This window comes from Podarcis muralis, chromosome 2, assembly GCF_964188315.1.
Source record: "Podarcis muralis chromosome 2, rPodMur119.hap1.1, whole genome shotgun sequence".
NCBI classification, from domain to species: Eukaryota; Metazoa; Chordata; class Lepidosauria; order Squamata; family Lacertidae; genus Podarcis; species Podarcis muralis.
The window spans coordinates 10,903,454-10,924,103 of NC_135656.1; the positions used below are offsets into that span (position 1 = coordinate 10,903,454).

The window sequence follows — 20,650 nt, forward strand, 5'->3', positions numbered from 1 at the left end:
GACGTCAGCGCGCAGCGTCACGCCGGGAGGGACGCACGAAAGTGAAAGTTTTTTTCCCTCCCCCTTGCCGGGGAACCTCCAAGCTTTGGGGGTGGGAGGAGGCAGCAGAGCGAGGGACTGAGGGACGGCGGCAACTGAGGCGGCGGCGGCTGTTGTGGTGGTGGCGGCGATAGCGGGCGGAGGAGGGGGCGGCGGCGGGGCTTGAGGAGCCGTCGCCGGGAGTTGCTGCTGCTGTTGTTGCTGTTGCTGCCCGGACATGCCGGCCTCCTCCTCCTCCGCTGTCTCGCGCTCCTCCCTTTTGCACGCGCTGCCCCGCCGCTCGGCACCACCACCGCGGAGCCGCCCCCGGCTCGACGCGGATCCTCGCCGCCGCCGCCTCTCACCGCCCGACTCGCCCGCCTCCCTCCCACGGCACACCAGCCAATGTCTGACGGCACAGTAGTGTGCCGCGGAACACCGGTTGGGAAACACTGAACTAGACCAGTCCTTGAAACACAATTTTCCTAATGGTGAAGGAAAGAAGAAGAAAACCTGGCATGGAGCTGGCTGTACAAACTCAAGCAAGGTCTTACTGTGACCCTCCTGATGTTGCTGGGACTCCAGCTCCCATCAACCCTGACCATTGGCCATGCTGCCTGAGGCTGATGGGACTTGAAGTCCAGCAACACCTGCGTGGCCACTTGTTCCCCAACCCAGTTTTTGGGTTTCCTCTCCAAGAGCTAAGGCACACGTTATGGTCAGTCAAATCATGTGTTACCACCTGCTGGAGCCAGTGTGGTGTAGTGGTTAAGAGTGGTAGTCTTGTAATCTGGGGAACCGGGTTCACGTCTCCGCTCCTCCACATGCAGCTGCTGGCTGACCTTGGGCCAGTCACACTTCTCTGAAGTCTCTCCGCCTCACTCACCTCACAGAGTGTTTGTTGTGGGGGAGGAAGGGAAAGGAGAATGTTAGCCGCTTTGAGACTCCTTGTTACCTGCCAAGCTTGGGGAACAGTGCTGGCTAAACTGCAGAGCTGGAACAGCCAACAGGAAGATCACATTGAACCTCACGCTCCAAGGCAGATGATTAAACTAGCAGCGACTCCACTGCTGCTAAGGTAGCTAGGTTCTCATGATGTGGCTGTGGTGGCTGCTACTGCAGACCCTCGATGTGTCCCTATTTTCCAGGGACAGTCCCAGATTTGCAGAAGATGTCCCAGTTTCTGATTTGATCCTACAATGTCCCAGTGTGGTGTAGTGGTTAAGAGCGGTAGTCTCGTAATCTGGGGAACTGGGTTCGCGTCTCCGCTCCTCCACATGCAGCTGCTGGGTGACCTTGGGCCAGTCACACTTCTCTAAAGTCTCTTAGCCCCACTCACCTCACAGAGTGTTTGTTGTGGGGGAGGAAGGGAAAGGAGAACGTTAGCCGCTTTGAGACTCCTTCGGGTAGTGATAAAGCGGGATATCAAATCCAAACTCTTTTTCTTCTCTTCTTCTGCTGGGGAGGCATGTTTGATTAAAGATACACCAGAGGTCAAGGGTTTAAAATACTCTCTCACCCACCCAACGAGGGCTTCAGCTGCACGTTGTAAATACAGTAAAGGAAAAGCTAGCTTTACTGAGTCATGTACTTTTGACCCAAAGTACAGACCGTCGGAGCAGAAGAGATTTAGAAGAGGAGAGGCTCTTCTCACATATCCACAGCTACAGGTGTCTTCACTTCCTTGTATCGAATCAGGAAATAGGGGTAGCACTGGCAGCTTCTGAAGATGACAAAAATGTGTGGGTCACGGACACAATCTGTGCAGGAGTCAAAATGGGGGGGAGTTTGCCTTAAACATGAGTGGCCTCTCCACCAGCGACCAGTCAGCACTTTGGCCAGGAACATGTGACGCACATTGTTCTTGGCTGCTAAGGCGTAGGTGTTTGAGTAGGAGGCATCCCTAGCAAAGTAAACACCCCGGCCAAAAACTGCTCCATGGACTGATCCTGCCAGGTCGGGGTTAAAGTTGCCTATGCAAATAGACTTGATCCGAGATGCCGCTGTGCCGTGAAAGAGATGTCTCTCCACTGAGGGATGCTCCTTTTTTGAGCGTACCTGGAACATGAGCCTCTTCTGGCTGATGGGAAAGAGAGAGAAAAAGAAAAGTGGATCATTTTATTTTAATTATTTATTAATAAAAATGGTCTATACACCGCGGTGTCATAAAAATATATCACAGTGGAATGGATGCCAGGCTAAGACCAGTCAGTCCCAATGGAAGGAAGAAGCGTCGGCCAAAGAAGATAAAGAAGAAGATTGGCAAAATAAATTATTGAACTATGCAGGGCAAATTATTACAAAAAAGTAAGGTTACCAGACGTCCCTGTTTCCTGGGGACAGTCCCTGGATTTACAAATCAGTCCCCATACAAAATCCATTGAAGTTGAAAAGTGTCCCCGGATTTACTGAAATTTTTTTGGTAACCTTACAAAAAAGGGCAACTGTTTAATGCACATTTTTAAAGCTCTGTGTATAGTTTTTTACATTAGTATAACTTTTAAAAGTCACTTGTAATAAGATGAAGAAGGTTTTAAAATTGGATTGTTAAGTATATAAGGTTTAATGGACATACATGAATAAGTATATTATAATGGGACCAAGAGGGGGAGTGGAGGGAAGTCGACCAAATTATGATTAGAAATTTTTCTAGGCCCCTTTCCCTGGCGAGTATTAACCACTTTCAATTTTAACCTGAGGACTGTCATTTGTCCAGTTTTAACTTTAACTTTAATTTATTTTAATTAATTTTGGGATGCATTTTAATCGATGGATTGCTTGTTTTTATGCATATTGTATTATTTACATGATGTTAACCGCTCTGAACCTGGCTCCAGCCGGGGAGGGCGGGGTACAAATAAAATTATTATTATTATTATTATTATTATTATTATTATTATTATTATTCATGACCAAGTGTTGAGGGAGGGGGCTCAGAGACTTTGTGGGTTCCAAGGGAAGATTTTAAGGGGACCATTGTACCATATTAGCAACTCCTGCTATATGAGGCAAACCAAACCCACTGGCTAGCACTAGGAAAGCATTACTGTATGTGGTGTGTATACTAGGCTCCTCACCTCATGTACATATCCCAGAGTTGGTCATTGCGTATGCGGTAGATAGCCAGCACCAACGCCTGATCCTCGGGCAACTTGGCATGGAACAGCTTCCTCACCATCTGATGCGCTACTTCTGACAGAGTCACTTCTGCCATTGTGAAAGAAGAGCCCCCTTGAGGTGGCGGGACGCAGGCCGCAGGATAAGGCCCACAGAACAAATCCAGAGGATCTTCTCCTGCGAGAGCCAAAGTGGTCAGGGGTGGAGCAAGCGACCTGGAAGGGAAAAAGGACAAAGGAACAGGATCAGCTGCCTCTGGTTCTGCCTTGTTTGCAGGCAGACCCCTATATTTTAATAGAGGGGTGGGAGAGAGAGAGAGAGAGGGAGAGAGAGAGGCGACTGTGCAAACCTATTATTGACCAGCTGATCTCACTGACACAAACACTCTCTCATTCAATGTCATGAATTGCACTAACTCAGTGGTTCCCAATCGGGGGTCTTTGTGACCTGCCTGTGGCAGCATTCACATAACAAAAACTACCATAGAGATACCAGAATTTTCATAAGAAGGGAGTCCATGGCTTGGTTTTTGAAAAACAACTGGGTCCATAGTATTTAGCTAACTGGGAACCTCTGCACTGATTAAGTCACCCCAAACATTTGATTGGTTTTGAAGCAATGAACTGGGGAACTTCCTCAGGGGTCAAGAAATCTTGGCCGGGTGCATCTCTCTCCCCTCTGCCCATTCTCTCTCCCAGTTTGCCACTCGCTTAGCGTTTTCCTACACCAACGCCCTCTTCCGACCGCTTATCTAGCTCCACCAAGCCTTCTATCTCCCTCAGCCCCTCCCTACGCTCTGGCTGCCCCACTCCTCCTGCAACATTAGGGCCACTCAACCAATCACGGCTGGTGGCTTCACCAGCATCACAAAGCTCCTTAGCATATTATAGGTCAGATGTATGTATTAAAGGTAAGGTAAAGGTACCCCTGCCCATACGGGCCAGTCTTGACAGACTCTAGGGTTGTGCGCTCATCTCACTCTAGAGGCCGGGAGCCAGTGCTGTCCGCAGACACTTCCGGGTCACGTGGCCAGCGTGACAAGCTGCATCTGGCGAGCCAGCGCAGCACATGGAACGCCGTTTACCTTCCTGCTGGTAAGCGGTCCCTATTTATCTACTTGCACCCGGAGGTGCTTTCGAACTGCTAGGTTGGCAGGCGCTGGGGCTGAAAGACGGGAGCGCACCCCGCCGCGGGGATTCGAACCGCCGACCATGCGATCGGCAAGTCCTAGGCGCTGAGGCTTTTACCCACAGCGCCACCCGCGTCCAGAGATGTATGTATTATCTACTTTTAATGTTGTGTGGCTTATCCAATGCATGGCTGCACTCCAAAATCTAGACACGCATCCCACACCAATCTTCCGTTTGTCCAGACCATGGCAATTCATGAGTGTGGGTCTTACATACTAGTGAGACTGTGCAGTCTAAACACACATGGAAATCAGGACAACCCTCCTCCAAACAATACACACTTTAAAACATTGGTGAGGAACCTTTTTCAAGCCGAAGGCCCATATTCACTCTTAAAAGACCTTCTGGGGGCCGCACAGTGGTGGACGGGGTCAGAGGCAAAATTGAGCAGAGCAACAGTTGTGGCTCTTACTATTGTACTGGGAGCTACATTCCAGCTATGCAGAAGTCAGGTTTACACACACAAACACAGATACTCCTCTTCAGCCAGACAAGCAAGAAGCATGATCACATGATCACACTTCAAGGACACATTCCAGCCAAGCAAAACACAGAGGAGGCCTGCTGAGGAGCACAGCTTAGGAAGAGTTTCAAAGCCTAGTCAGAGAAGCTTAGAAGGCTGCATTCAGCTCCTGGGCCCAAGGTTCTCCACTCCTGTTTTTAAAAAATAAAAGGTAAAGGACCCTTGGTCAAAGGCAACTATGGGGTTGCGGCGCTCATCTTGAGGGAACCGGCGTTTGTCCACAGATAGCTTTCCAGGTCATGGGGTCAGGATGACTAAACCTCTTCTGGCACAACGAAACACCATGACGGAAGCCAGAGAGCATGGAAACACCATTTACCTTCCCGCCGGAGAGGTACCTATTTATCTACTTGCACTGGCATGTTTTCGAGCCACTAGGTTGGCAGGAGCTGGGACAGAGCAACGGGAGCTCACCCTGCCGCAGGGATTCGAACCGCCGACCTTCTCATCGGCAAGCCCAAGAGGCTCAGTGGTTTAGACCACAGCACCACCCGCGTCCCCTTTTAAAAGGTACCTGTAACTCAGTACATGTAACTCAGTGTCGGAACTCACCACGACTGCCTCCCTTGTTCTCTTATAATGGCAATGGCGCCCACCTGAAAGGTACTGGAACTGAGTTCCGGTGAGTTTGGGCTGAAAAAAATGCCCTGTCTGTACTAAGTTACTACTACTATACCATTTTCTTAAATTTCTTCAGGGGTTAAGTTTTTTTTTTTTAAAAAAGATACAATCAGAACTCTAAGTTCTTCATTAATTAACTTGCACATTGGCAACATCGTTACACAAAAATATACAGTACAGTGTTCTGCAATTCATGGGCATAAGGATTAGACATGTGCTCTCGGGTCCAGAAACTCTGAGGAGGAAGATCTGGGTCCAAACTCACCGCAAGCAGCGCACGGTAATGTCAGCTGAGCGCCAGACGGGTCGGAACGTGATGTCACGGGTGAAGCCCATCTTTACGTTGCGCTGGATAAACTGTTTGAGGTCTACATTGTAGATTTGATCTTGCACACGGAAGGCATGGTTCCACATGCCCCGCTCGAAAGCAGCGACGAGTTCCTGTGCGATAGGCTATGGAGAGAAAACACCAGAATTCCTCCCATCCTCTAGAACAGGTGTTTTTTCAAACTTTCTACGCTCGGGGCCCACCTGAGGTGGCTGAAAATAACCGAGGCCCACCAGACACAAAATCGTGGCACAGAGGAAAAGCCCGTCACAGAATGGCGACAGGTAGATGCAGAGTTTTGAATAATCAGCTGGCAATTACTAACTTCACTTTCTATGGAAGCCCTACACAAATCCAGAGCGCAGTTCCTAAGACCTTCTTTCCGGCAACTCCCACAGTCAAGCTGGTGCCAAACGTCTTGCTCTGCTTTCACAGTATCAGCGAGGCCAAGAGAGAAGGGGCTTGTCATCAAGGCAGCCCAGGACCTCCACACACACTAGCCAGTCTTGAGCCTTGAGGGTGTCTCTTCTGTGTTGCTAACCAAGCGGTTTGACTTCACCCTCCATTGTCTCTTGAGACAGACGGATGAGAAGAACAACAATTTTTTTGGAAATTGCAAAGTTCTTTTGCCACAGCATTTTCCTTGCAGCAAGGAGTTCCCTCGCTTGGCTTTCCTCAAGCCAAATTCAGACATTTGCTCTGGAGGCAAATGTGAATCAGCCTCCCTTTTACAGGTGGAATTTGCTGATCCAGAGAAGCTCTAATTGGAGAAGACTTTTTTTCTTTTATATTTTCCCCCTTCTCATCCCTACATGCCTCTCAATGTATTTTCGCCCATCTCCTGTAATGTCTTCTCCCATTCTCCTCTCACAAACAAATTGTACCTTATCCACAGATAAGGTTTCTTTCATCCCTCCTTCCTGCTCCTTTCAGTCACTTCTTCCTCCTAGACAGCTTTCCTCTCTTATTCCTTTCTCTTTCCAATTAATGTAACAATAATAAATATTAACCTTTTATCTCACTTTGCAATTTCTTTTGATACCTCCTCTGGCTCTTTTCCCCTCAGGAGAGGGAACTCTTCAGAAATGCTCTGTCTCCGGGCCACTTTTACTCAGTTGCCGGTGCTGACGTTGGCCCAACCAAAATGTTATGACACAGCTAGGGGACAAGGCGGGTTGTGGCACTGAGGCCCACCTGAAAGCGGTCCTCAGTCCTCCTGCCCTGTCCCACCATTTGAGAAACACTATCCAGGCACACCAGACCACATCCAAAGGTTCTTATTAGCATGACTATGCTAGACCCTGAGGCCAACTCTTGGGGTTTTCTCACATCACATTAATGCAATGCACACAATTAAAGGTAAAGGGACCCCTGACCATTAGGTCCAGTCGTGACCGACTCTGGGGTTGCGGCACTCATCTCGCTTTATTGGCCGAGGGAGCCAGCATACAGCTTCCAGGTCATGTGGCCAGCATGACTAAGCTGCTTCTGGCGAACCAGAGCAGTGGACGGAAACGCCGTTTACCTTCCCTCCAGAGTGGTACCTATTTATCTACTTGCACTTTGTCGTGCTTTCGAACTGCTAGGTTGGCAGGAGCTGGGACCGAGCAACGGGAGCTCACCCCATCACGGGGATTCAAACCGCTGACCTTCTGATCGGCAAGCCCTAGGCTCTGTGGTTTAACCCACAGCGCCACCGCGCCCCATGCACACAATTACTGTAAGGAAAATCATAGGAAAGCCCTTTATGAAACACACCTGCCCAACTTGTTGACTATCCTCCCAGTAGGCACAATACAGTGGAGCTTGCATAGCCCTATTTGAAGCCATCATTTTGAAAATGATTTTTCTAGGTTTGTCATGAAATTGCACAGTAATTGAAGTACCCCAAATCTGACTGATTTCAACAGGACTTAAGTGTGCCTGTTACCCTCCCAGTTAATTTTAGAGGGTGATAGAAGGAAACCAAACAATGAGATGGCTCCATAATCAATTTTTTTTTGTATCTCTGGTTCCTCTTACCTCATCGTATTCCAGCCAATGGCAACTTTCATTGTAGTAAACCTTCCACTCTGTAAAGAGGTAGGGACTGCAATCAGGGTTGCTGCTGTTGGACAGTCGCCTTACTTGGTCATACAGCATTATCGGTGAGAGAGCCATGGTGTTAAAGTTTAAGAAATACACGTTGTCCCTCCTGCAAGGGAAGGAAGGTAACCATCACCACCAGGATCTACGGTTGCCAACTGACGGGAGGGGAATGCCTGGCTTTGTTCTTTCGCCTTTAACTTGATTTACTGAAAACAGCTGGTGAAGCTTTTCACCGCATGGGTAATGGTATTTTTAAAAATAAGTACCGTATTTTTCGTCCCATAGGACGCACCAGCCCATAGGACGCACCTAGTTTTTTTGGGGGGAAATAAAGGAAATTTTCCCCCTTTATCCCCCCCCCCCAAACCAGGTCAGGGAATCCAAACCAGGTCGGGGAACAGCGGGATGGCGGCACTGTACCTCCCCGCTGTCCCCCGAGCTTGTGGGGCTGCCCGATGTCTGCCCGAAGCGCGGGGCGCTCTGCTTCAGCGCGCCCCGCGCTCCGGGCAGCAGGCTGCTATCCGCAGCCTAGGGAGCCCTGCGCACCGACCCCTCTTGCTCTCCAAGCTTCAGCGAAAGCCTCATACGCCCCATAGGACGCACACAGATTTCCCCTTCATTTTTGGAGGGGGAAAAGTGCGTCCTATAGGGCGAAAAATACGGTATCTTCATCTAGTTTAAAAAAACAACACCTTCATATCAAACTGCTGTAAAAGCTAGAGTTGCTGAAAATTTATTAACCCATTTGGATCCCTTCCAGTAGGCATTCAGGCCTCATCATGGGACTGAAACTGCCTTGGTCGCACTGGTCAATGATCTCCGGTGGGCTAGGGACAAAGGTGAGAGCTGTTTCCTAGTTCTGCTGGATCTCTCAGCGGCTTTTGACATCATCAACCATAACATCCTTTTGGAGTGCCTAGAGGGGCTGGGAGCTGGGGGCACTGTTATACAGTGATTCCGCTCCTTCCTCCTGGGCGTGTTCAGAAAGTGGGGTGAGGATGAGTGTTCAGACCCCTGGGCCCTCACTTGTGGGGTGCCTCAGGGTTCTGTCCCCTCCCCCATGCTTTTCAACATCTACATGCAGCTACTGGGAGAGATCATCAGGGGATTTGGCCTGGGTGTTCATCAGCATGCGGATGATACACAGCTCTACCTCTCTTTCAAATCGGAACCAGTGAAGGCAGTGAAGGTCCTGTGTGGGTGTCTGGAGGCGGTTGGATGGCGGCTAACAGATTGAGGTTGAATCCTGACAAGACAGAAGTACTGTTTTTGGGGGACATCAGATGGACGGGTGTGGAGGACTCCCTGGTCCTGAATGGGGTAACTGTGCCCCTGAAGGACCAGGTGTGCAGCTTGGGAGTCATTCTGGACTCACAGCTGTCCATGGAGGCGCAGGTCAATTCTGTGTCCTGGGCAGCTGTTTATCAGCTCCATCTGATATGCAAGCTGCGACCCTACCTTCTCACAGACTGTCTCGCCAGAGTGGTGCATGCTCTAGTTATCTCTCGCTTGGACAACTGCAATGCGCTCTATGTGGGGCTACCTTTGAAGGTGATCTGGAAAGTACAACTAATCTAGAATGTGGCAGCTAGACTGGTGACTGGGAGCGGCTGCCGAGACCACATAACACCGGTCTTGAAAGACCTACACTGGCTCCCAGTATGTTTCCGAGCACAATTCAAAGTGTTGGTGCTGACCTTTAAAGCCCTAAACGGCCTTGGTCCAGTATACAGTGGTGCCTCGCAAGACGAAATTAATTCGTTCCGCGAGTTTTGTCGTCTTGCGATTTTTTCCGTCTTGCGAAGCACGGTGTCGGGAAAGTTTTGGAAAAGCTTCAAAAATCACCAAAGTCTTTAAAAACCTCAAAAAAGGCTACCACACCGCGTTCTATGAGTTGCTCCTCAAAGTCAAGTCGCAACTGTATTAACAGTGTTAAGAAAAAGGAAACAAACTTGCAAGACATTTCCGTCTTGCGAAGCAAGCCCATAGGGAAAATCGTCTTGCGAAGCAGCTCAAAAAACCCTTTCGTCTAGCGAGTTTTTTGTCTTGCGAGGCATTCGTCTTGCGAGGTACCACTGTACTTGAAGGAGCGTCTCCACCTCCATTGTTCTGCCCGGACACTGAGGTCCAGCTCCGAGGGCCTTCTGGCGGTTCCCTCGCTGCGAGAAGCCAAGTTACAGGGAGCCAGGCAGAGGGCCTTCTCGGTAGTGGCGCCCTCCCTGTGGAACGCCCTCCCACCAGATGTCAAAGAGAAAATTACTACCAAACTTTTAGAAGACATCTGAAGGCAGCCTTGTTTAGGGAAGCTTTTAATGTTTAATAGGTTATTGTATTTTAGTGTTTTATTGGAAGCCGCCCAGAGTGGCTGGGGAAACGCAGCCAGATGGGCGGGGTATAAATAATAAATTATTATTATTATTATTATTATTATTATTATTATTCACAAGCTCAATCAGAGCTCCACTTCTAACTTAGAAAATACTCACCTAAATATGCATTCCCGTTGGTGATTCTTAGCAAGAGTGAATTCTGTGGTGTGATATAATGTCACAGTACTGTGCCCTACGCAGTGTCTTCAGTCGCGCTGACGGATGCCAACAAGTCTTCACTATAGTACGTGTGCAACATGTACCTTGCCTTGGTGTAGCTTCACCTCCTTGCTGAAAGCTATTCTGTACCACACACTCAATGAGAGCAAAGTTGGCTATTGGGATCTTTCCTATTTCTTCTGTGATCTGTCCATGCAAGACCCATACACTGCAGATGTCCCTGCCTTTTTGATGCATATTATAAAGTCAACAGCTTTGGGGGCTATACATAGTTATCTGGCTCTGACCCTACCAAGAAAGAAAAAGCTCCTCCTATCTGGTCCAGTTGTCTATATTTCCATAGGAGATGCATTTCTCATGCCAATCTGTTTGGAAGCTGTCACACACTTAATGCCATGTGCTGCCTCTTGAACCTTTATGGCTGATTCACACTGGCACTACTAACACACCAGATGAGATTAAACAAGGTTATTACAACAAAATACAAATAAAAAACGGCAGCTAAAGGCAGAATCAAAACACACAACTGAGAGCTAAATGTTCTGTAAAGGGCCTGGAGAAATACTGTAAACGGTCTTTGGCTTATAGAAAAAAATCTAGAAATTCCGCATCAGGTGAACCTCCCTAGAGAAAGGATGTCACTATTAGTGCCACTAGGGAAGCGTACACATCATATCTCTGAAGCACATTCAAAGCTCAATCTTTTCTGCAAAGAATTCTGGGCACTGTAGTTTACCAGTCAGAGAGTTACAATTTCCAACAGCCTTTAAAAAACTACAGCACCCAGAGTTCTTTGAGAGGGGAGATGTGCTTCAAAAGTGTAGTGGCTCCCTCTCTACCTACCATATCTAGGTGCACCCGAAGAACAGACTCTGATGTAATGACAGGCTGATATGGAGGTAAGCGATCCTTCAGGGATTCTGGGCGGCTAAACATCCATACAAGTCTAAATTGTGTTCAGCTAAACATCCAGCTAAACATCCACACAAATCTAAATTGGGTCCAGAAGGCACACAAATGGTAGTGACAGGCAACTTTCCTTTTTCAAGAAACCACTGAAAAGTGTTTGAAGTGCTGTTTCCCTGGAACACACTTTGAAAACCCCCGAGACACCTAAATTTTACAAGTATAGTGGTACCTCAGGTTACATACGCTTCAGGTTACAGCACTAACCCAGAAATAGTGCTTCAGGTTAAGAACTTTGCTTCAGGATGAGAACAGAAATCGTGCTCCGGTGGCGCAGCGGCAGCGGAAGGCACCATTAGCTAAAGTGGTGCTTCAGGTTAAGAACAGTTTCAGGTTAAGAACAGACCTCCAGAACGAATTAAGTACTTAACCCAAGGTACCACTGTATGGATGCCAGGATTTCAACCTGCCCTTAACATAATCCCTGCCCCATAATGACAGATGTGAAGGAAGCAAGGCTGATTTCTTAGTGAGCACTGAAGGACAGGCATTCCCTTTTATCAATTGCTTCACAAGTTCTGGGCAGAACCCAGATCACAAGTATGTTCTGGAGTTGAACCTGGCTCTGGGGATGTTTCCGACCGAAAGCTGAAAGGAGAAAGATGTTATGGTCCTTACCTGTCCCTCAGTTGCGCCGTGGGGACTTCCTGATTACAGTAGAGCTTCTCCAGATGATGCTGAGCTGAGAAACTGAAACTAAGCCACACTTTGTCTTTCTGGCGGCGCCACTGCCAGTGGTAGGGGAACGGGGTGTGATGATAAGGGCACTTCTCCTGCAAATAGCAACATCCTAGCAGAAAGTTGTCGCAGATCGGCACGCCGTTCTTCTGATGGACGTGATATAGCGGGGCGTCGTCTGTGCCAGATAGCTTCAGGATTGTAATGCCCAGTAACTCATCCTCCAAGAAGGTGTGGCCCCCCTCAGACACAGAGGACTCTGCACTTTCTGCCATCTGGGTGCAATTGAACTGCAGGATCCAAAGTGCACCCAGGCTAACACCAGACAGGCCCCCCAGGAGAAGGGTCTTGCTTCTATCTCTAACATAAAAGATAAAATATCTCGTCGCCGCTCATTGTACGTATCAATCCCGTTTTCTTAAAACCAGGCAAATCCAGTGACCTAACGAAACTTGCCTGCACTCTGGAAGTTTTACTTTCACTTTCTCATTCAGTCGCTTGAAAGCAGCTTCCAAGCAAGGCGGTTAGAGAGGCTACTGGTTTACTCTCTCTGCTGTTTCTGTGCCCGGCACACAGAAACTTAGCAGGTGAGGCTTAAAAATAGAGAGAGAGAGAGAGAGAGATGATAATAATATAATCACCATTATCATCAGTTCCCTCATTCATGCTCAGTCCCACTCACCTCACAGAGTGTTTGTTGCGGGGGAGGAAGCGACAGGAGAATGTTAGCCGCTTTGAGACTCCTTCGGGTAGTGATAAAGCGGGATATCAAATCCAAACTCTTCTTCTTCATGTCACTGCAAATTGTATGGGGTGGGAATCCAATGTAGGATTCGGATTTTATGGGCTTGTCCATATTTGAGCATTATTTAGCTGTTAATCCACTCCTCAACCCCATATTCAAATTAGACCAGAGTAGTCCACTCCGACTATTCTGGAATGTGAAAGCTGGACCATAAAGAAGGCTGATTGCCGAAGAATTGATGCTTTTGAATTATGGTGCTGGAGGAGACTCTTGAGAGTCCCATGGACTGCAAGAAGATCAAACCTCTCTTAAGGAAATCATCCCTGAGTGCTCACTGGAAGGACAGATCCTGAAGCTGAGGCTCCAATACTTTGGCCACCTCATGAGAAGAGAAGAGTCCCTGGAAAAGACCCTCATGTTGGGAAAGATGGAGGGCACAAGGAGAAGGGGACGACAGAAGACGAGATGGTTGGACAGTGTTCTCGAAGCTACCAGCATGAGTCTGACCAAACTGCGCCTGGCGTGCTCTGGTCCAGGGGGTCACGAAGAGTCGGACACGACTAAACGACTAAACAACAACAACAGTCTACTCCGACACAAATTTGAATTTGGATATGAGGAGCAAGCCAGGTCTTTCCTGTTCCTATCAGTAGGTGTCTCTACTTTTTTTGTCCCTGCCTCCTCATTTGTTCATTTTATTATATCAATAAAGTCCTGTATGCAGATAGCTGTGTGGGTATGTTGATATTTCCCCCCCTGCCCAAGAAGTGTGCCAAAGCACACAGTCAGGCAATTGTAAATATGCTTGTACAGTCGTACCTTGGAGGTTGAATGGAATCCGTTCCAGAAGTCCGTTTCGACTTCCCAAAGCATTTGGAAATCAAAGCACGGCTTCTGATTGGCTGCAGGAAGCTTCTGCAGCCAATTGGAAGCCGCAGAAGCCCTGTCGGACGTTCGGGTTCCAAAGAATGTTCGCAAACCAGAACACTCACTTCCAGGTTTGAAGCATTCGGGAGCCAATGCACAACTATTCTTACTGAGCTTAAAAACAAAAGGTTGGATTTGTTGATATCTTGGGGTGGAGCAGGGGCTGGAAGCTGAAGAGGGAAAACATGAGAAGGGGATGTTTCGTTCATGATATCATGCAGATACCCTATAAAAAGTCAAGAAAATAAAATGCATTTATTCCACAGTAAATGACCAGAGTGGAAGCAGCCCTTTCATGGAGATTCAAGGAGGAAGAGTCATTCCCGCTACCCCCACAATAGACTGCAACCCCCCCCCCCAGCTTCCCAGCTTTCATTTTTTTAAAAGAATAAGGGTTCGTTCATATTGTTGTTTCACGTAGCTAGTCCTGCATCTCCATTGATTCTCAGTTGACCATATGATGTTCACTTCCAAATCACTGCTTTCCCACACTTTTCCTTTCCTCAGTCTGGATTTTCTTGTACCAGAGATACTCTGAAAAGGAGAGAGTTTGAGAAAATCAGGATTGAGTATGGAGAAAGTGAGGGAAGGCAGCGATTTGGAGGAGAATGCCTTATGGACAATGGAGAATTAATGTACCGGAAACTTACTACCCACAATAAACAAGTACGGATGAGCCCCAAGTTTCTAGGATTTATAGAAATAAAGATATGTGGCAAAATGTACAGAGACTATTGTCTGTACAATAAACTAGCCTGCTCCCCACCTTTGTTGTTTTACTTTGCAACTTCCCCTGGAAAAGTTCTTCCAGACATCCATGCTCCCTTTGTTAATGTTGTTTCTTGTATACTTGGAATTACCCTGGGATCTTCCAATTGGGGTTATGTTTTTTGAGTGTGTGCTAAAATCTAAGCATGGCCAGATGCTAGAGCAACACTTTCCAGAAGCTTGGGTATTTCCTCTCTGTAAAAAGCATGAGAAACACCAGCAGCCACACCATTCTTGGCTGTTAAGTGGGAGCAACAGTCTTATTTTTCTAACTCATTGTGCAATCGACCCCACCGAACTTCTTCCATTTTGCAATCTAGTGGCACTATTGGCAAAGCTGCTTCTCCTGGCTTGCACTTGGCCCAGTGGCTCCTCCCCTGCCCACAACATCCTCTTTCAGTGAAGATGAAGCCAGTTCTGCAGGTGCCTCAACCATACGCAGTACATTTTTGTCAAGTACTTTCCTTATTTGCTAACTCAATTATTTCTAAAAAGCTAGACTAATGTTTCTCCCAAACCATAGCAGTCCTGTTCTTTCTCAGATGGCTTCACTGTGTGAGGTTTCTAATTGCTGGTTTGTAGCAATCTTGAGAGTTTCCATTGTACATATGCAAGCTAACGTAGTGCTACTGTCTCACCTAACAATATCTTAAAGATTGACAGATTGGGGGAAATCTTTTGAGGAGCAGAGCTCAATGAATGACATGGGCTTTCATCCATGGAAGCTTATGCCATAGTAACTCTGCTGACTTTTAAGGTAACACACAAGTCTGTTATTGCTTTTCCTGCAACTGCCTGGCTGTGTAAAAGGTAAAGGTAAAGGACCCCTGACAGTTAAGTCCAGTTGTGGGCGACTCTGGGGTTGCGGCGCTCATCTCGCTTTACAGGCCAAGGGAGCCGGTGTTTGCCCACAGACAGTTTTTCTGGGTCATGTGGCCAGCATGACTAGGCCACTTCTGGCACAACAGAACACCAAAACCAGAGCAGCACACAGAAACACTGTTTACCTTCCTGCCAGAGCGGTACCTATTTATCTACTTGCACTTTTTGGCGTGCTTTCGAACTGCTAGGTTGGCAGGAGCTGGGACTGAGCAACGGGAGCTCACTCTGTCATGGGGATTCAAACTGCCAACCTTCTGATCGGCAAGCCCAAGAGGCTCAGTGTTTTAGACCACAGTGCCATTAATTTAAAGTACATTTCCCACATCTCAAAGAATCTTGAAAATTATAGTTTACTCCTCACAGAGCCACAATTCCTAGCACTCTCAACAAACTGCAGTTCCCAATATGCTTTGGGAGAAGTCATGTTCTTTAAATGTATAGTGTGTGTGCTTCCCGTGTCACATCTATCCCAAAGGAACTCATTGGAAAGCTGCTTCAAATTGAGTCAGACTATTGTTCCTTCCAGCCCGGGACTGTCCACAAGGGCTGGCAACAAGTTCCCAGGGTTTCAGGCAGGAGACATTCCAAACACTACCTGCAGATTGACTCTGGGACCTTTGCAAAGCAGATGCTCTTATGCTGAGTTATGGCCCATCTGCAACTTGAATTAAAGCTTATGATGCTCTTAGGGCTGGTATATAATCTCACCTCCCTCCATTACCTGGCTGCTACTCTCACCATTAGCTCTTTAAAAATGGAGTCATTCTGCTATGGAGCTCCTAGCACAGAAATGGTAGTCAGCTCTTAAGGCTCTAATTGTAACCTAACCCCAGTTACCTGGGACTAAGTTTCATTTAATTCAAAACACTTCTGAGCAGACAAGAAATTGGTAAGTATTTCCTTCTCACATCCCTGTAATAGCTTTACAGTTTTTGTGCAAAACTGGGGTAAAATTGCTGAGCCTTTCACAAGTTTTTCTTCCATTCTCTTTCTGTGAGCAGCGACAACAATGGGATGCAGGAGGTCTTCTAGGACAGTGTTTCCCAACCTTTTTTGGGCAAAGGCACACTTGTTTGATGAAAAAAATCTCGAGGCACACCACCATTACAGCCCCGTGACGTCAGCGCGCAGCGTCACGCCGGGAGGGACGCACGAAAGTGTAAGTTTCAATTTTTTCCCCTCCCCCTTGCCGGGGAACCTCCAAGCTTTGGGGGTGGGGGGGGGAGGAGGCAGCAAAGCGAGGGACTGAGGGACTCCTCCAACGACAAGGGTTGGGGAAGAAGAGAAAGGGCTATTCCGCTCCAGTCACGGGAGGGGAATATGTACTGGCCCAACTGGTGTGCGGTCTTCGGAAAGCGGGGTGCGGGAAGGAAGCCTAGGCTCGGGGTCCACCGACCTCGGCGGAGAAAGGCAACAACCGAAGCCTCCCGACGGTTTCGGGGGAGACGTTCAGAGCTTCCCTGGGAGTTTCTCAGCCTGCCTTTCGGAGGAAGAGGCGGAGGGGGTCTGGGGATGGCGGTGGCCTCGGCCTCGCCCTCCCTCCGTCCCTCTACCTTTGTGGTGGACGCGCAGGTTGTTCTGCGAGAGGCCGATGTAGCTGAATTTGTCCTTCGGGCTCCAGGAGCGCGGCAGCGGCGTCTCCTGCTCGTCCACGGCCGGGTAGAGCCGCTTGAGGCGCCGCTTGAGCTCCTTCTCCTGCTCGTTCAGGGCCGGGTCGCCGCCGTGAGGGAAGGGCGCCGGGGCGCTGCTGCTGCTGCTGCCGCCGCCGCTCCCGGCAGGCATGGGCCCAGCTGAGGCGGCGGCGGCTGTTGTGGTGGTGGCGGCGATAGCGGGCGGAGGAGGGGGCGGCGGCGGGGCCGAGGTGGCCGGCGGCGGCGGGTGGAGCAGGAGGGCGGCCGAGGCCGGTGAGGGAGTAGGGTTGCCCGGGGCTTGAGGAGCCGTCGCCGGGAGTTGCTGCTGCTGTTGTTGCTGCTGCTGCCCGGACATGTCGGCCTCCTCCTCGTCCGCTGTCTCGCGCTCCTTCCTTTTGCGCGCGCTGCCCCGCCGTCGCCCCATTGGCCGGGTCCTGTCAGCTGATCCAGTGTTATTTGCTGTGTGTGTGTGTGAGGGGAGAATGGAGAGAGAAACCTCGGCACCACCACCGCGGAGCCGCCCCTGGCTCGACGCGGATCCTCGCCGCCGCCGCCCCGCCTCTCGCCGCCCGACTCGCCCGCCTCCCTCCCACGGCACACCAGGCAACGTCTCGTGGCACACTAGTGTGCCGCGGAACACCGGTTGGGAAACACTGTTCTAGGAAAAGGGAGAGGTCAGTCAGAATTGCCTCAACACTGGTGTTTTGTTTTGTTTTTACAGGGAAAGGGTTGCCCAATTGAAGTGCCCGTAAATGGCAGCAGGGGTGAGAGGAGGGGCTGAGTTTCTCCAGCTTATTTCTCTCTTCTGAAGAATTCTAGTGAGTGCATGAAGACTAAAATTAAGCTCTGAATAGCGCTAAAAATCCCTTTTTACTGCTGCTGTTGTTGCAATGGCACTTCCAGGAATCCAGGGATAGCTCATGGGGCTTTCTCTCTGAAGTTAAAGCCGTCTGCCCTCTGGTGGTTGATTTCCAGGTGAACTCTTGCAGTGGCTCCTGTGGAGACAGCTGCTAGCTAAGCTTTGGATTTGCAGGGCAAGAAGGGTTTGGCCTGTTTGGTATTTGAACTAAAGTCCTTTAAAAAGTGGCAGGAGGTGGTGGCGGCGGCAGGGAGCAGAATGCCTAGCTCAGGTTTTAGGGCATTTTCACACATGGCAGGAGAAATGCCTCCAAGCCCATTTCTCGCTATTTGCATGTGTAATAATAATAATAATAATAATAATAATAATAATAATTTATTATTTGTACCCCGCCCATCTGGCTGGGTTCCACAAAGACCAAAAATACACTAAGATGTCACACATTAAAATCTTCCCTGAACCTTAAGCCTTAAGATGTCTTCTGAAAAAAATGTTTTGTCAGGTAGTTGTTTATCTCTTTGACATCTGATGGGAGGGCGCTCCACAGGGTGGGTGCCACTACTGACAAGGCCCTCTGCCTGGTTCCCTGTAGCTTTGCTTCTCGCAATGAGGGAACCGCCAGAAGGCCCTTGGCGCTGGACTTCAGCGTCCGGGAAGAACGATGGGGGTGGAGACGCTCCTTCAGGTATACTGGGCCTGTGAATGAATGCTGTCAGTGCTGTTCAGAAGACAAAATGGATATATAATGCACATTTTAGCCAGTGAACAGTTTACAGAAAGCAGAAATGTGACATGCTTTGGTATCTTGTGTAATCACTGGTGGTTGGTGCCCACTGGACCTGGCAGGGCTGCTGGGAAGTCACAGAATGTGGCTAGTGAGGTCCCAGGGGTATGCGAAGTTCTGATTTTTTTTCTCCATCCTCTTCCCTTGTGAAGGACCCAACTAAACTGAAATATGTCTTACTTTGGTTTAGAAGGGGTCCCTGCTGTCATAGTTGCTTCTCTGCTGGGAGAAAAGTTGTGTGGATTCCACCTGTTCTGATTCTCTCCTTATCCTCCTCCTCTGAAAAGAAACAGTGGCTTTATCAACACTTTGCAGTTTTATTACTGCTTAACACCCAAGTCAGTTACCTTGGTTCAGGAGGGATTCCTGCTGTCGCCATTTCTAGTGTGGGTTCATTGCACAATAACTGTGCGTTGCTCACGGGTAAGCTGCTGTTCCCATCAACTTGAGCAGTGTTTCCTAGCAAGAGAACAGCCATGTAACATGGTGGGTGTTTGCGTAGAAGTAAGTCACACTGTGTTAAATGGGGCTTATGCCTATGCAAGCGCACAAAGAATTGCAGTCTTTACCCCACATGTTTAAAAGACGCCTGCTTCTTGGGAGAAAAGCAATGACAAACCTACACAGCATCTTAAAAAGCAGAGACATCACCTTGCCAACAAAGGTCCGTATAGTTCAAGCTATGGTTTTCCCAGTAGTGATGTATGGAAGTGAGAGCTGGACCATAAAGAAGGCTGATCACCGAAGAATTGATGCTTTTGAATTACGAAGCTGGAATCACGAAGAGTCGGACACGAATAATCTCTTCGTGACCCCATGGACCAGAGCACGCCAGGCACTCCTGTCTTCCACTGCCTGCCGCAGTTTGGTCAAACTCATGTTGGTAGCTTTGAGAACACTGTCCAAACATCTCGTCCTCTGTCGTCCCCTTCTCCTTGTGCCCTCCATCTTTCCCAACATCAGGGTCTTTTCCAGGGACTCTTCTCTTCGCATGAGGTGGCCAAAGTATTGGAGCCTCAGCTTCAGGATCTGTCCTTCCAGTGAGCACTCAGGGCTGACTTCCTTAAGAATGGATAGGTTTGATCTTCTTGCAGTCCATGGGACTCTCAAGAGTCTCCTCCAGCACCATAATTCAAAAGCATCAATTCTTTGGCGATCAGCCTTCTTTATTGTCCAGCTCTCACTTCCATACATCACTACTGGGAAAACCATAGCTTTAACTATACGGACCTTTGTCGGCAAGGTGATGTCTCTGCTTTTTAAGATGCTGTCCCATCAGATATCAAGGCAATAAACAACTATCTTGCTTTTAGAAGACACCTGAAGGGAGCCCTTTTAAGGGAATATTTTAATGTTTGATGCTTTATTGTGTTTTTAATATTCTGTTGGGAGCAGCCCAGAGTGGGCAGGGTATAAATAAATTATTATTATTATTATTATTATTATTATTATTATTATTATTATCCGAAGGCAGCTCTGTATAGGGAAATTATTTAATGTTTAATTTCCTATTATGTTTTCATATACGTTGGAAGCCATTCAGGGTGGCTGGGACAACCCAGTCAGATGGGTGGGGTATAATAATAATAATAATAATAATAATAATAATAAGCCGTCCCTATTTTCATTGGAGAAATGTTGGAGGGTAAGCCCTGAAGAAGCCTGATTGCTTGATCACTTTTTTGACCTCCTCACACCACCCCCAGATAAATATAATGGATCACTATGCCACAGTTAGGATCTCAGGGACTCCCACAGCCTGCAGTCACCATGGCAACAATTCTCCCATCAATCACAGACGCTCCGCGTTAGCCAATACCCGGAAAAGAACCGTCATCGAATCTAATTTTCAGGAAACAATGGCACTTTATCCGGTCACGTGACGATGGCTGGTCCAATCGTTGCTCAGCAACGGAGCGCTCCAGCCGCTTCCTTGTTCACCATGGGAACTCTCCCATTCTTCCGGTCCTCACCTT

General features: G+C 48.4%; 1 protein-coding gene and 1 long non-coding RNA gene across 2 annotated transcripts; both read right to left on the minus strand.

The window, feature by feature from the left end:
* Positions 1 to 479: 479 nt before the first annotated feature.
* Positions 480 to 12,695, minus strand: LOC114586132 (protein mono-ADP-ribosyltransferase TIPARP-like). Its single transcript, XM_028709140.2, has 5 exons — positions 12,019 to 12,695; positions 7,820 to 7,991; positions 5,735 to 5,922; positions 3,096 to 3,350; positions 480 to 2,098 (listed from the first exon to the last, which is right to left on the minus strand). Exons 1-5 carry the CDS (start codon positions 12,351 to 12,353, stop codon positions 1,669 to 1,671), a joined length of 1,380 nt encoding a protein of 459 aa, XP_028564973.2. The 5' UTR covers positions 12,354 to 12,695; the 3' UTR covers positions 480 to 1,668.
* A 5,389-nt stretch (positions 12,696 to 18,084) lies between these two features.
* On the minus strand, positions 18,085 to 20,640 carry LOC114586150 (uncharacterized). The gene is made up of 3 exons (XR_003704065.2): positions 20,444 to 20,640; positions 18,855 to 19,133; positions 18,085 to 18,608 (listed from the first exon to the last, which is right to left on the minus strand). It is a non-coding gene; the product is annotated as an uncharacterized LOC114586150 (long non-coding RNA).
* Between the last annotated feature and the right edge of the window lie 10 nt (positions 20,641 to 20,650).

Excerpts from the sequence above, each read along its gene's own strand:
- LOC114586132 (XM_028709140.2), bottom strand. The coding sequence starts at position 12,353 with ATGGCAGAAAGTGCAGAGTCCTCTGTGTCTGAGGGGGGCCACACCTTC. Across the intron at positions 7,992-12,018 it reads ACGGCGCAACTGAGGGACAG|GAGGGACAACGTGTATTTCT; the intron begins GTAAGGACCATA and ends CTTCCCTTGCAG. Across the intron at positions 3,351-5,734 it reads ATTACCGTGCGCTGCTTGCG|GTCGCTTGCTCCACCCCTGA; the intron begins GTGAGTTTGGAC and ends TTTCCCTTCCAG.